The sequence below is a fragment of the Leptosomus discolor genome, chromosome 20 (genome assembly GCF_034619465.1).
Source record: "Leptosomus discolor isolate bLepDis1 chromosome 20, bLepDis1.hap2, whole genome shotgun sequence".
Classification (NCBI taxonomy): Eukaryota; Metazoa; Chordata; class Aves; order Leptosomiformes; family Leptosomidae; genus Leptosomus; species Leptosomus discolor.
In genome coordinates, this window is record NC_141410.1 from 9,354,851 (window position 1) to 9,371,008 (window position 16,158).

The 16,158-nt window shown below is 38.8% G+C and overlaps 1 protein-coding gene across 1 annotated transcript in view; it reads left to right on the forward strand.

Moving 5' to 3' along the window:
• The window catches only part of PRKCZ (protein kinase C zeta), a 60,104-nt gene that overhangs the window by 19,233 nt on the left and 24,713 nt on the right, over window positions 1–16,158 (forward strand). The window contains exons 6-10 of the mRNA XM_086475974.1: window positions 8,371–8,456; window positions 11,220–11,351; window positions 12,538–12,619; window positions 13,305–13,357; window positions 15,347–15,535. Of these exons, the coding sequence (XP_086332100.1) occupies window positions 8,371–8,456; window positions 11,220–11,351; window positions 12,538–12,619; window positions 13,305–13,357; window positions 15,347–15,535 (542 nt within the window). The remainder of the gene's footprint in view (window positions 1–8,370; window positions 8,457–11,219; window positions 11,352–12,537; window positions 12,620–13,304; window positions 13,358–15,346; window positions 15,536–16,158) is intronic.

The window sequence follows — 16,158 nt, forward strand, 5'->3', positions numbered from 1 at the left end:
GCTGAAGCAAAGGAACCATGCTGTGAGGGAAAACAGCTTGACTCAGAAAATGTGTCCTAAAACTGAGACTGTAGGAACCAAGTAATGGTTTCAAGGGCGTTGTGAAGGCCACCTTATAAAAGCTTTAGGAATTTGAAATAAATGTTAATCCATTTTGAATAGCTGGTGGGTTTTTTGAACAGTTTTGCATTTTTGGTGATGATGTAATCGAGTAGGTGTTGATGCCTATCACTTGAGGGCAAATCAAGTAATTCGAAATGGACTGGGAGAAACCTTAAGAAATAACATCAGTTCACTACAAATGGTAACAGTCTAAAAAACAGGAGCTCCGTGCTTTTCACGAGAAGTAGGCATGAGCAACTCACAGTAAGTGCATTGCTTAAGTTGGCGGGTTTGGCTAATTTTAATTTCCATTTCATTCTAAGCACAAGTTCTGGAAACTGGTAGTTGAGTGATCATCAGCTTCATGTTCAATAGCAGTTCAAAATACGAATGGAGTTGTACAGGTAACCATGAAATAAGGGGAAAATCAGATGTACAAGTTGGGCCAGAGCCAAATCTATGGAAAGGTTTCAGTGCAAGGAGAACAAGACTAGGACTTCAACTTAGAAAAAGAGAACTGATGGCACGGACTAAGTGAAATCAGTTAACCCTTTCCTACAGGACAAGTAGTGGGGCTCTTAAAATGAAACCTTCTAAAATGTTTTGTAGGCGATTGGTCAGTAGTTAGCTTCTTTGTGGGTTTTTTTTTTTTCCTCTGACCCTTTTGATAAACATAACTTGCCATTTAAGATAACAAAAAAAAATGGGACTAGGGGAAAACCTTATCTGACCAAGTTTTAAGTGATTGCACTTGAGCAAACTGGGTTGAGTTCCTTCTAATTGCTGTGTAGCTCGATCAGAAAAAAGACTGGAATTATCACCCCTTTACCCAGTAGGTATGCTTGAAAGATTACAGAAACTTCTATTGACTCTGTGTGCAGGTCAGTGTATCATTGCATATTTAAAAAATCAACACTTTTCAGCGAACAACTGTCTTGATGCATAAGTACCAAGTTTGTGTTCATTTAATTGACCAACATTTTTGCTTTGACTAGCTAATATATAAGTAGACTCAGGGCTGTTAGTCACTGAGTTGTATTCTTAACAATTTTTAGCGATTAGTTAAGAAATGGTTAGTCTCACAATTAAAGAGAACTCAAATTCTGTGACTTAACAGCTGGCGTTCTAGAGTTCAGTTTGGAAGTGTCTGGATCACCCAGACTTGCTACAGTTTCTCCACCAGGCGATTGGGAGAATCCTTCTCTTACCCAAATTTAATACCAGATTTCTCCACCTTGGTAACACTGCAAGTTTATTCAAGTGTTCAGCTCTTATATGCACAGTAGACTTTAATGAAAGGAAACAAATTGTTGAATGTGATGTAGATGTGTTAAGTTGTGCAGCCTTCCTTTGCTGAAGGTGGTGTTCAGCTTTGCGCTGAGTTATAACTGCCTGTTCTGTGCCTTGCCCAGCTTGTGTGCAAGCCGGACAGATGGCCACTTTAGCCATGGGACTTGCTGCACTCAGCAGCCTAACCAAAACAATTCCGGTTCTTATACTTGATGTTGAGGCAATCTGGACCAATTAAAAATGTGGGGTTTGCTGTATCCTCTTATGAGAGTTTTTTCAAGTCTGTCTTTTTTTTTTTTTAATTTGTCAGAAACATGCCAAGTTATCGCATGCATTTGTTTGCCACGATTGTTGGAGAATTACATTTCCATTACAATTTTCAAGAAATAGTTCTGTAAACTGTTGGCTAGTAAATGTTTAGATATCTCTTTTAAAGTATCAGTTGATTATTTTCTTTTGCTCAAGAGACACTAAGTGAAATCTTTGGATGTCTCCTGTTTGACAGCTGAATCATAGAATCATTTTGGTTGGAAAAGACCTTTAAGATTATAAAGTCCAACCATTATCCTAACACTGCCAAGCCCACTGCTAAACCGTGTCCCTCAGCGCTACATCTGTATGTCTTTTGAACACCTCCAGGGATGGTGACTCCACCGCCTCCCTGGGCGGCCTGTTCCAATGTTTGTTCACTCCTTCAGTAAAGAAGTTTTTCCTAATATCCAACTTAAATCTCCCCTGGCACAACTTGAGGCCATTACCTCTTGTTGTTAGTTACTTGGGAGAAGACCAACACTGGCCTCAGTACAGCTTCCTTTTAGGTGGTTGTGGAGAGCGATAAGGTCTCCCCTCAGCATCCTCTTCTCTAGGCTAAACAACCCCAGTTCCGTCAGCTACTCCTCGTAAGACCTGTTTTCCAGATCCCTCACCAGCTTTGTTGCTCTTCTCTAGACCCGCTCCAGCACCTCAAGGTCTTTCCTGTACTGTGATGCCCAACACAGCACTTGAGGTGGGGTCTCACTGGTGCTGAGCCCAGGAGCACAACCACTTCCTGAACCCTGCGGGTCACACCATTGCTGACACAGGCCAGGATGCTGTGGCCGCCTTGCTCACCTGGGCACACTGCTGGCTCATGTCCAGCCGGCTGTCGACCAGCACCCCCAGGGCCTTTTCTGCCGGGCAGGTTTCCAGCCACTCCTCCCCAGCCTGTAGTGCTGCGTGGGGTTGGTGTGACCCAAGTGCAGGACCTGGCACTTAGACTTCATTAAACTTCATACAGTTGACCTCAGCCTATCAATCCAGCCTGTCCAGATCCCTCTGCAGAGCCTCCCTACCCTCAAGCAGATTGACACTCCTGCTTAATTTCATGTCATCTGCTATCTTGCAGATGTAGCTATCTTGCTTGTTGTTCTGGGAGGATGCATCATTGTCTTCCACACTGGCTGTCTCTGTGAGGTACGTCTCTGAGGCGTCATCCACAGAATTTTTCGAATTGATCCCTCTGTTGATCACAAGTAAAGGGAACTCTTAAGGACAACTTATGTATGGTCTGAAAGTTTTACTTCTGTGAATATAAGGTGATGGTATTTTTTTGCTTGAAAGTAAAAGCCTGTATTTTTAAAAATAGTTTTGAGAGCCCTTTGTTTCTTAATTTTCTCATGTATTTTGAATGCAATCAGTGTTTTTTAATTACAAGGCAGTCCAGATTTTCTAATTGCCATTCATAGTGAGCTTTAACTTGGAGACCAAGAGCGAGCATAAGGCGTTAACAGGTGTGATGGATCTGAAGGGGCGTGCGGCACCAGTGCAGCAGACACTTTGTCAAGCCGAGATGTTAGTGCTGGGTTTGTTGGATGGCATTGTCCTCGTGAATGCGACTCACCACCTTGCGGTGGCATGGAGCCATTGTAACAGAAGGGTATGAATATGAGCAACCAAGAGATCGTGCGTGAGAAAACCGTGTCTATGGAGGACGGATTTTCCCCCGAGCAGTCCTGAAGTGGGGGTCAGTTGACCCCCTTCTAAGTCCTTGGGGAACAGGATATTCAAACAGTATTATAGCTGTGTGGCAACAAGTGCTGGGTGAATATTGCTGTTCTACGGGACGCAGTTTTATTTCCTTGTTGGTTCTCTGCCGGTGCTGTATGTAGCACACTTCCTTCGTCATTATTTCTCTCTTAATTGTGCTGGGCTTTTTTTCATAAAGGTTGATCTGACTTTGTAGTTAATTTTAGTGTCTGTTGGAAAAGGAAGGAAGTATGGGGGCATGGTTTCCCAGCTGCTAATCAGTTTTAAATTAAATTAAATAAAAGATAAAATTATATCTTCTGACCATTTTAATACCTGCAAGAGGTGAAAGCATTTAATACCTAGTATTGTTACAGATACTTTCTTTTCCTTTTCTAAAAAATTCCTGAAAAGGAATGGCAATTGTTCATAGCAGCTTAATCGTAATAAAAAGAAGGGCTGATTAACATCCTATACAATGTATGTCTGTTACATGCTTCAGAAAGCAGTTTTATTGTTTCAGTTTAACTATTTGGGACATACTAAGTAATGGATAATGTGAAACAACGTACTATGAAGGTTCTTTAGAGTTTACTTTCCCAAAATTTGTTCTGTCTTTATATGTAACTTTTAGATGTTATCTCTTTATCTAATTCAGAGTCTCTCTGAAATACCAGTATCAATTTCCTACTTGTAATTCATGAGTTGGTTTTGAAAGAATGCTCACTTGTCTGCTCAGCAAAACATTAAAAGAACAAAACAAAAACTGGGCATTCTCATACTGTCCAGCTGGCAGGCAATGTAATTGGCCTGTAAACAAGTTGTATTAATCTCTGAAGTAATTTTCAGCAATAGCAAATTATTTCTGTGCTTAGTATAGTAAAAGATTTCATTACATTTTGATCACATAAAAGCAGACTTTGGAATTGCATTTGTAAATCCAAATGCGGAGGAAATAATTTTTTTGGGTGGCCATCTTACTGCCACTCATAGGTGTAAACCATGCTTTTCAGACAGCTGATGAATTCTCTTACGTATTCTGGAAAATAAAGCATTTCTGAACTTTCAAGTGGAAGAATAATATTTTGGGCTTGGAGGCAGGCTGGGCCTGTCTTTTAAATTGTTCCTCTTCGCCAGTGCTGGGAGAGTATGTTGTCATTTGAAAAATGGTTGTGCCTTCTTCTGTTTCTGCCTACTTTACCAAGTTACATTTTTAAAGGCAAGGTTCACATCCTTTCTGCTAAGTTCAGAGGAGCTCTGTATTGAATTGGGGGAGTATCTTCTGTAGGCGAGTTGATTCGGAAGGAACAGTGAACAGTAGACAAGTTGCTCATCCATTTATATCCACAATTAAAATGGTTTCATGTATTTAATTTTTTCCTTAACAGTTTTTTCTACAATATTTTTAAAAGATGAAAAAACCAAACCCTAGGGAATGTCTTTGAAAAAAAAATATTAAATATATTTACAAGGTTCATTGTGCATTACTGTTAGCGATGTAGTTGCACAGCTTGACAACAGAGGGAAGAATTGTACAACAGCAAGTCAGTTGCTTCACACTGCTTTTTATGTAGAGACAGCTGGTTCATTTTGTTTCGGGCATTCAGATTGAGTATTTTTATTTCCCTTGTAATCTTAATTTGAAAAACAGTCTCTCTTTTCTCCATTTTTTCCCATCTTGAAAGTAGATGGAAGTTCAGTATGTTCAATGTAATTAGAACATATATTTGTGTTCAGCAATAAAAAGTTATCCCTTTTAGCAGCTTAAACTGTCTCTTGAGTTTTCCTCTAAACTTGTTCACATACAAAATGAATATTTAAAAAAATAATTTTTCTTTGTTAGGCAGAGGCTTGTCTTTATCCATCAGAGAGGAAAGATTACTTTGGTTAATTAGGGGTATGATACCTCCTTTAGCCTCCAAGCAGCCAACTTGAAGTCCTTAATGTTGTTAACTGATGTGTACTGTAAAATAAATGAAAAGGAAGCCCTTTTCATTAAACACTCGTGCTTTTGTGATGGCATTCCTTTTTCTAGATAGCTGGGATCAATCATGGCTGTAAAAACTTGTTTTAGTTCTTGATTATCAAGAATCACGGAGTCCCCCACTTGCTTTATTCTAAAGTGTTCTAGAGACATGTACTGAAACATTTTTGTTTCAGGTTTGAAAGTACCCTTTTGCTGTATGAAGTGCAGGGGTGCAGTGCATACTAGGACGAGAGCTTTGTTCACACATCACACAGAACACTGACAATAAATTGTTTCTTATTTCAAGATAGATACGTACTGCCATTTTAAGAGTCTGTTTATTGTTCAAGATGGTTTCTTTGATCTGGTGTAGCTCTAGTTAGGGTTTTTGAAGCTGATAATGCTTCAAAATAGTAGTGATATTAACCCAAACTCCTTTTTATAGTCTGCCATTATCCTTAAGTGAATTTTTAGGGAGGATATCCTCTTTCATGAGTGCATTACTAGCTATATAGAAGACACATTTTGGTCCAGTTCTGTAGGTTATTTTAAGCAGGTTGACCAGGTTCTTGTCCTGATAGCTTTTGAATACCTCTAGAACCTTTCTGGACAACCTGCTCCAGTGCTTGGTCACTTCACTCCCCCTTGTGAAGAAGTGTTTCCTAATGTTCAGGTGGAACCTCCTGTGTTTCAGTTTGTGCCCACTGCCTCTTGTCCTGTTACTGGGCACCTCTGAAAACAGTCTGACTCTGTCTTAATTATACCTTCCCTTCAGGTATTTGTATACGTTGATGTGATGTCTCTGAGCTTTCTCTCCTCCAGGCTGAACAGTCCCAGCTCTCTCAGCCTTTCCTCATAGGAGAGGTGCTCCAGTCCTTTAATCATCTTTACGGCCCTTCTCTGGACTCTTTCCAATAGTGCCATGTCTCTCTTGTACTGGGGAGCCTGGAACTGGACACTGTACTCGAGTTGTGGCCTCACCAGTGCTGAGCAGAGGGGAAGGATCATGTTCCTTGAACTGCTGGCAATGCTCTTCCTAATGCAGCCCAGGACACTGTTAGCTGCCTTTGTGACAAGGGTGCATCGCTGGCTCGTGTTCAGCTTGGTGCCCACCAGGACAACCAGGTCATCTTCTTCAAAGCTGTTTTCCAGCTGCTCGACCCCTGGCATATACTGGTGCATGGGGTTGTTCCTCCCTTGGTGCAGAACTTTGCGCTTCCCTTTCAACTTCATGAGGTTCCTGCCTGCTCAGTTCTCCAGGGGTTGAGGTCTCTCTGGCAGCGCAGTCATGGGGTGTATGAGCCCCTCGTCCCTGCTCTGTGTGGTCAGTGAACTTGCTGAGGGTGTGCTCTGCCCCATCCACCTCACTAATGAGGGTGTTGAACAGGATTGGAGGCTGTATTGTCCCCTGGGGAATGCTGATAGCTGTTGGACTCCCACTAGACTTTTACCACTGGCTGAATATGGGTGACAAAAATGAATACTATTATTGATAACACTCAGAACCTATTATTCTGTCATAAATTTAATCTTATTGTGTAATAATAATAATAGAACCTGTGATATAAAGGTGTGTTTTACAATGATGCTTTTTTTTTACCTTGACCCCTTTTAGAGATGGGAAATAGGAATTGATTTGCCTTAGACCCTACACTGAATCAGTGGCAGTTGTAGTACTAAATTGTAGGGGTTCCTACTTTTTAAAGCTGTGCTATATTAAGTTCAGTTTTTGTTAGACTGTTGCTTCACAAGTATGTGATATAAAATACGAAACCCTGACTTTGATTTAATATTTATCATTAATTAGGGAAGTGACTTGCTCCTTTATTTACAGACTTCATTGGCACAAGCTGCTTGTTAACTTATCATTCACTTAATATTCCTCATGTCGGTGATAAGCTAATATTCAGAACGCAGATGTATTAGGTTGCCTCCATATGGTGCTTTGTCTAATGAATCAATTAGCTATTTTGGAAAAAATCCTTGTGATTTTTTTTTTCTCTTGGTGAAGAGTCACCCTACAAATGGTTGAACAGGTTTTCATTGATGTTTGTGTTTGAGCATATTTTTAGGCGGAAATTTTGCAATAGTTTTGCTAGGTTCTCATGTGAATTTTCTTTGCACTTAGGAAAAGCAGGGGGGTTTGTTTCCTTTAGAGCTTATATTTGGCAGATTTTGAAGAGCTATTTGAGCTAAAGAAACATATCAAGTGATATGCCTCTATTCTACTACCTGTGTCTCTGCCACTTCCATGGCTTGCAGTTTTTCAGCTTCTTTGACAAGTTAGTTTTTTTTTTTTTCCAAAATGTGAACAATTCTTTAATTACCAGTCACACAAAAATTGCACACAAATATGTGAAAAGCAATAACAAAAGTAATTTGGAGTAGCTGCTAGGTACTGTCATGTACGGTCTCTGGGAAAGTCTGGCTTAAACAGATTAAATGATTTCTTATTGTTATGTTTAGATTATATTAGAAATAATTTCAGACCTGCACCTGGACTGTTTCCCTAACAGAAGAAATATTTTGGTAGTGCTTAGTGGCAAAATAAAAATGAGGTCAAATGATGTGACTGTCAAGACTTGTAATGTCTTTATTGCATATGTAAAGCATTACTAGCACCAAACATCCTTTACGTGTTACATGTGAAGGTGACATGGTGAGATCAGGATTGTGATTTTACCAGAGGAAGCTGTTTCTTTAACAGTTATCTGTCCCTCTCACCTGAGCTTGAGCAGCAAGCAGCCAAGAAACTGTAACAAGATTATGATCATGTGAGGAAAAAGAGACAGGGATAGAGAAAAGGGAGAGGCAGTGGTGAAAGCACATCCTGCAGAAGCTGTCATTTACGGCTGCCTTAAAAAAAAAAAAAATCAGCAGGGATTTCAGCTGTGCATTGATACTTAGAAAAGCAAGATTGTTTTAAGTCCCAACTTGCTGACCATAGTGTGTCTGGTATTGCTGTGCTACCATGCTGCTGCTTTACACCTTTTAAATTTCTTCCTTAGAATCAATCTACCGACGTGGAGCCAGAAGATGGAGGAAGCTCTACCGAGTGAATGGGCATTTGTTTCAAGCCAAACGTTTTAACAGAGTGAGTACTGTTGCATAAAATGTTGGGTTTTGGTAATGCTCTGTGGTAATTGTTTTCTCAGTCTGTGCTTTTTCTGTATTTGAGTGTTGGAAAGAAAGGCAAGGCAAGATGCATATTCATGTGACTTCAGTCTATGCAGTGTTATTCAGGTCATAACAGTCAGAAAAACTTGAATGTCTTTGCATCTGGGATGGAGTTCATATGTTTGGTGGAAATTATTTTTAAAGTCTCTAAAAAAGCTAGTTTTGTGACTGTTTAAACTGGTGCATACTTAGAGCAGCTTTTCTTCTCTCCACTCGTTCTGTGATCTTGATTGCTTGTTAGCATAATCTTTTACCTTTGGTACTTTTTGTCATTCTGAAGGATTAGAGCTCTTGACGTTAGCTTTAACTGTTTTTAATCTGAGGTATTGCATGATCTAATTAAGAAAAAGAAACTGGTTTATTGAGCTAAAATACAACTGCATTAAGAATCTGCCTTAATCCATATAAGCAAGTGACTGTAGCTTTAAGGCTGAGACACCTCCTTCACTTACACCATTATGCCTCAGTATTGCAGCACATCTGCACATGTAGTGCACACTTTTGGGAATTCCGTTCAGAACTGAGTGCGGTGAGGTCAGTTTACTTTTTGATTCAGCGGTAACACTTTTTAAATGAAATGGGCGTATTTTTTTCCAGTACTCCCTAACCCAAAACTACATTGAAAGAAGGAAAAGCCCCTTAAAACTCAGTATCTTATCACTAGATATGTGAAAAATTTAAGTCATATATCTGAATTATAACGTGCACTTGTATAACTTGGTGTACCCACTCAATTTTTTTATTTTATAGTATGAAACCTCTACTTTTTGTGCTGATTTTCTACATCGTTAACACACTACTTTGTGAATGCATACCTGCCACATTAATAATCCATAATGTTATAGGTAATGAGGATTTAATTGAAACTGGGCAAATAGTGAATATACGCATAAAAGGTTTGGAAACCTGGTTAGCGTGCCCATTTGTCAACAATCCTAAACAAGTCTACTTTGTTATAACTGTATATGAATGAAATCATATGAATTTAGAACACAAACCATATCCAACTGAGGTTAGTAATAAAGTTGACATGAGCTTAAAATGTGAAACGTGACATTTAAATGTATAAATTAGTAATAAATTATGGTAGTATATGTATTACTGAATTAGATGCCAAATTTTAATGTTGACTGAATTTTTAAGACTGGAGTATTACTTGAAGTCATTCCTGTTTCAAAATGACTTTTTAATAACCCCTTTCTCCCCTTGCTTCCCTGCATCTGGCTGAAGTAAACAAGATTATTTTCCCGTATGTCATTTCCAGGGTCTAAGACATTTTATTTGATCGTAATATTACCACTGCCAAGCCTATACCAGAATACTGAAGGAAGTCTGGACCAGGGATTTTGAAAGAAGTGGCTATCTTGTCCATGGCTTCCTCTCTTATGAGGCAGTATGGTTTTTTTCTCTGGGCAGTCTAGTTTGAGTTTCTTCTGACCAAGGAGGACTGGCTGTACAAGTGAATGGGATGTAGTTAAGTTTTGTTTTCTACAACTGTCAAAATACAAGAAGGGCAATACAGAAAATATTTTTTAAAAATCATACGTTCTTTGATCATTTAAAAACATTTTTTTCTTTTTTTCCTACCACTACTAGTGAGACTTTATAGCAGCTTAACGCTTTTGGGCACGACACTGTGTGTGATTCATTAGTCTGAGGATCTGAATAACCACACTCTAACTTGCAGTTTGCTGGGAGGAACAGACTTTCTCTGTTTTGTGGCTTTGGGACAGTTGCAATGTTCTGTCTAAGCCTGGAATGGGGGATGAGTGCAGGGCTTCATGTGCAGCTTGCAGAATGGCAGGCAATGTCTTAGCCTGTTACGGTAATTACTGGAGAAAATTTGCGGATAGGGAATAATGAGCAAGTCTTCCGTTGTTAACCTGGGCATGGTGTAGAGGGACAACTGAGACTGGGCATGTGAGAATCTCAAGTGCTGTTTGGCACTTCGGGTAAAGTGGATAAAATGACCACAGCACACACATTGGAAAAGTTATTTTAAAGACCTGCCTGGTTAAAGTCAGCAGGAGGATGTCTGGCTGCTTAATTTGTCCTCATTTTGATTAAATTAATTCAGATGCCATTTTGTTACGTGTATAAAAAGGGCCAAAGAGTGTTGATATTAAATAGTGCAGCCAATAGTGGTTTTTACATCAGACTTGAAAGAGAAGAGTTTTAATTGTGCGAAGTTTCTACTGATGTTCTACCGCTGTTAAAGTATATAGGTGTGGATATAGAACGTTCTTCAGACTTTAACTTGTCTTTTGTAGCAGTTTGTGCCGTGTTCTGCAAAGCAGTCAGTCTGTCTGCTTTTTATGTGTAATTGTGTAGTACTAATTCCTGTCAGTTTTGTTTCGGTAACCTGTGTCAGAACCTGAAATTCAGAATACAGGTACTGTCTAAGAGTGATTGGCTAATGTTAAGCACACAGAACACATTACAGCCCTAGATAATGTGGGTTTTTTTAACATTCAGTAAAAAAGGACTGCATTTAGCTGAATTCTACATATGAAGCGTAACCTTTGGTTATTGGGGAAACCCTGGGTATTCTAAAAGAGGTAGTATTGAACATCTGTTAGGAGGTGACTAGAATGGGTTCTTGTAGGGTGGATGCTTGCTGTTAGATAATGTACAGAAAAGAATTGATTATTGAAATGATAATATGCGTTCTGTCTTCTAGAGAGCGTATTGTGGCCAGTGCAGCGAAAGGATATGGGGTCTCGGAAGGCAAGGCTACAAGTGTATCAACTGCAAACTGTTGGTCCATAAACGTTGTCATATACTTGTTCCACTGACCTGCAAAAGGCATATGGTGAGTTTGCATTCCGTGTAAGGCTCAGAAGTTTCATTGCCCTGTTTGTAGGTGTGCGTCCTGGGTAATTAAAAGCTCCACGTGGTTGTAGATCTATAATGCTTGACGGGACGTGGGTTTTGGTTTCTGAAATGTCTGGGGAGGACAAGCCTTTGGATTGTGAGCAGTGGAGACAAAGTGAGAACACAAAGCTTCTCTTATGGTTTAAGTGTGAGCAAGTTTGAGTTTGACTTGTGCAGTAGACGTGTTGTATTTTACAGATAGATAAAGAGCTGTCGTTGACAATCTTAGTGTTTGTTCCGTTTAGCCTGTGGGCACTTGCGTGGTTTTTGCACTACTGCTTGCAAAAACGCTTGTTGCTTTCATGTGCTTGCCATCTCAGTTTCTCCAGGGCTGTTCTCATCTTCTCCGTCATATATTCCAGTGGCGATGCTAGTGCCTTTCCTAGGCTTTAAACGTTAATCTGTACCCCTGAATTTTAGCCCTTCCCTATACCCATCACAGACTGTAAGCAGTATCTCACTGGTTGTTGCATCATGTTTTTTCTAATTCAAAACTTAAACTGGTGGTTTGCTTTTATGGGTACTGTGTGTGACTTACCTTCACATTACTGAATTCCTTGCCAATTTATGCATGTTGCTATACCTACTGGAATAGTGCTACATGTCTCATTATGAGTTGAACGCTGGCCTTACTCACAAAGCTACTATAAAACTATTTGGTATTGTCATCTTTACCAATTTATGCAATGCTCTTGCATAATGAGTGACAATTCATGGTTTTTAAACAGGGAAAGGATATACCACTGCTCTAAATTGAGTGTGTAACGTCATGCTGAGGTGTTTACTTTGTTGCAGTTACATGCGAAACAGCCTGAAGTCTTAAATAGAATTAAAGTTTGAACTTTGCAATAAAATATACTAATCTTACTTTTAGAAGACAGTTGAATGTGTGTTGTAGTTGCAGAGAATGGTTGCCATGGCACTTAGGCTTTTGGTAGGCTGGTTTTATAATGCATTACAAAACATTAATATTTGGAAATACGTTCTACAAAATCCAGTTTTCATTTGTGAAGCTACAAATGTAAGGTTCTCATCGTATTGCAGTTATATGGTAAGACATACTTACTTCAGAGGGACTGCATAAACCAACGTTTTTTACCTATATAACCTGTGTGTTTTGCAAGGATTCGGTCATGCCTTCCCAGGAACCTCAGTTAGATGATAAAAACGATGAAGTTGACCTCCCTTCAGAAGAAACTGATGGAAGTGAGTACTTTCTTGTTAAGTTGAAATTCATGTGTGTTCCCCATTTGGAGGCCCAGTTTCTAGTTTAACTGTTTGGGGCTTTTTTACAGTTTACTTTGGATGAGCTCTAGTTTAGTCCCATGAACTAAACGCTCCTTAGGGACTCAACTTACAATAAACTTATTTCTGAAGCACATAATCTGGTTCGGTTTTGATCTAAATTCATATGCTCTGAAATCATTCCAGAATGTGAAATTAAGGACGGAGCAACTGGCAACAATAGATTTACTTTTTAAAACAAACCAACCCCCCTGCACTTCAGATCCGAAGTGTGATGCTAACATAAGTGCATCTTCAGACTAAGTATTTCTTAATTTGGTGTGATTTGGATTAATATTTTTGATGGTTTAACCTGTCTTGTTTTAAGGGCCCATACCTGTTCTCCAAAATGACACTGGCCTTTGTCCGACGCTGTTAGGAGCTCAGAGGTTCATTTCTTCCTGTCTCATGAATTGGTTGTTTCTGCAGTGCCCTTAGGATCGGCCGTCAGGATTATAAGAATAAAGTGGAAAAATTTAATCAGCTGCCCCATAGTGTTTAAAGCAAACTGCTGACCCTAAGCTACTAAATCATCTTTCCATTCATCAGTTTTCAAAATGATTTGTAATGAAGGCCAACCACCCTGCTTGTTTGGTTTCTTTTCCAGTTCCCTACATTCCTTCTAACCGGAAACATGACAACATTAAAGATGACTCTGAGGTATGTTTTAAAAATATTTTTGTAATTCACATTCACACACTTTTAATCATACAACTTTTTATAAAATAGCTAATTATTTGTCCTATTTTTTTCTGCTACCTTTAAAAAAAAAAAGTCTGTGTTTTCTTTCTGAAAAAAATTTTTTTAGCACTTTTGTTGGGTTTTTCAGATTTCTTCTGTATACAGCTCTTGTTATCCCTATCATGATGTGAGAGAGACTTTTTTTCTCCCCTCCATTTGTGTTGGAACAACAGGGATTTAGCAGGGGGTTTGACTCTATTGGTCCTTGCAACAAATGGTGGCTTTGACATAGTCTTGTCTGCTCTCTCTAATGGATATACACCCTTTATCGCCCTCAGGCTACCTCTGCAGGCTGTCCTTATGAAAGCTGGTTCAGTCTGACAATACATTAACTATCCAGCTCTGAGATGTTTCATGTAAATAGTACCTAATAATTTATAGACTGCTCCTGTGGAAATACAAGCGGAATAACATAAACTCTGTCTTTCAGCTCTTTTGTAGACAGTCTGACACAATCTCTGCATATCAAGAATATCATTTCTTTAAAGCAGTCTGAAAAACCCCAGTGTGCTTTAACTCTAAAGGGCTTCAACATGTTTCTTTGAAAAATGCTTCTGGCATATTTAAAATAAATAGGATGCACTCTGCAGAAGACTAGCAGTTAGTTTGATACCCCACTTTTAACAAGCCTGCACCTTTTTTTCCTCTACCACAATACTTGTCACTACCGTTATTTCACACTTGAGTAGTTCTTGCTCTTGGGTAAGCGACTGTCTTATTTTCAGTCACGTGTCTTTAGATTTTATCTCAAATTCAGAGGTGGAATGGTATAAATGTAAAACATGTCAGAGAATTTTAATTCCTATCTAGAATTGCTGACTTCTGCTGTGGTTAGTGGTCAGGTAGATACTGTTTGTGTTTGAATTTTGATAGGTGCTGTTTGCTCAGCTGTCCTGAATTATGCTGCTCTGATTTTTCCCACCTCGCTTTTGAGCTTTACTAAAATAATTTTAAGGTGTTCTGCAGCGAGGAAGTGGCGTTCTGGGAGCTTTGTTGACTAGAATCTTTAAGCTCAGAGCAATCTCTTCTAATAGCAGTCAATCCTAGATCAAGATTCCTTATATAAATACTTTCCATAGTTCAGCAGAATGCTGATCTGTCTACAAGTACAGTAGTGTGAGGTCAGATAAAAATAGGCCACACAAGTATGTCAAAGCATTGTGTATATTGGTAAAACATGAAATGTCAAAGTATGTGCTGCATTTGTCTAGTTCAGCTACTTGTCAGTCTCACGTGTTCACATCTAATTTCAGTGGTCAGGATGAATTTTATCTTTTTAAATAATGGGTTTTTAAATAGTGTTCTCCATAGTGGAATATTTCCTGCAAATTCTCACACTTAAGAAGTTGTCATCTGCTTCTGTATGTTCCCAGGCATCTGTTAGAAATCTTCATTTTCATTAAAACTGAAATTTAATGAATTTAGTGAATTTAATACAGACAGCTGTTGCCTAAACTGAAACAGAGACAGGTGTATTCATTAGCAAATTGTTTCCTTATCAGTCTTCCTTTTAGATAGCCTTTGTTTGTATGACAGTGTCTGTCAGAATATGAAAGATGCTCTTCACTTCATGCAAAGGATAATTCTACATGGCCTCCAGTTCGGGAATTTGAATAAAAACTCATTTCTGAAGGCGCTGCCTTCTGTTTTCCAGTGAGGAATATTTAAATGCTTGATTGAACAATCTACTGCCTTGAAAAACACAGTAACTGTTAGTAGGAGCAAAACCAGTACCAACCAACCCTTTCTAAACAAATGTGTTTGTAATCAGCCATTGAGATCTGTGTGCCAGTGACAATGGCAAGCAAACTCAGCAAGTTTTGTCCAGTGGTTAAATACCTCTTTGCTTTAATGGTTACTTGTTATGAAAATGTCTTCTGTTCCTAGCATCTGTTTCTTTTTATACAGGATATCAAACCAGTCATTGATGGAATGGATGGAATTAAGATTTCTCAGGGGCTTGGACTACAGGACTTTGATTTAATCAGAGTTATCGGACGTGGGAGTTATGCCAAAGTTCTTTTAGTTCGGTTAAAAAAGAATGATCAAATTTATGCTATGAAAGTAGTGAAAAAAGAATTGGTCCATGATGATGAGGTAAAAGTCTGTGTTAATTGCATTCTGTTATATACTGTAAAAACTTTAGTATGCTTTAACAATGAAGTTAGAAAGCAGCTAAGGTTTTGGATAACATTTCTGTAATAGAAGTTTTACTGGCTTTTGAACTCATTGGTCATCAACTGTCTGCATGAGGCACCAAGCTTAAATCTGAGAGAAGTGTCCCTTATTTTAGTAACAGTTAACAATTATTAATAGTCTTGGTAGAATACATGTGACAAATACTCCAGCCTGGATGTGCTAATCTGTAAGTGATGAGATAAATAGGGTGGAATTTGAGCATCTGATTTTGAAAGAAAACAAAGATTTTAATTTTTTTCCCCCAAGGCAAATGAATGTAGCTGCAAAATATTGGCCGTATTTCAGAATAGGAGCTGAAACTGTGTTCTTACGGTCACGATTATAGAGCTTAGGTGCAAGTGAACACAGTACACTGAAATATTTTTTCCGTGGGTTTAAAAATAATATTCTACTACCGTTTGAGGTCACTACGGTTTAGCTGGCTTGTAAAACAAAACAAAAAAATCTGTCTGCTGCAGAAATCAGTGCTGCATTTCTTGTTTTCAAAACCCTGTTGAAAATTTTTTTAATAGAGGATCTCA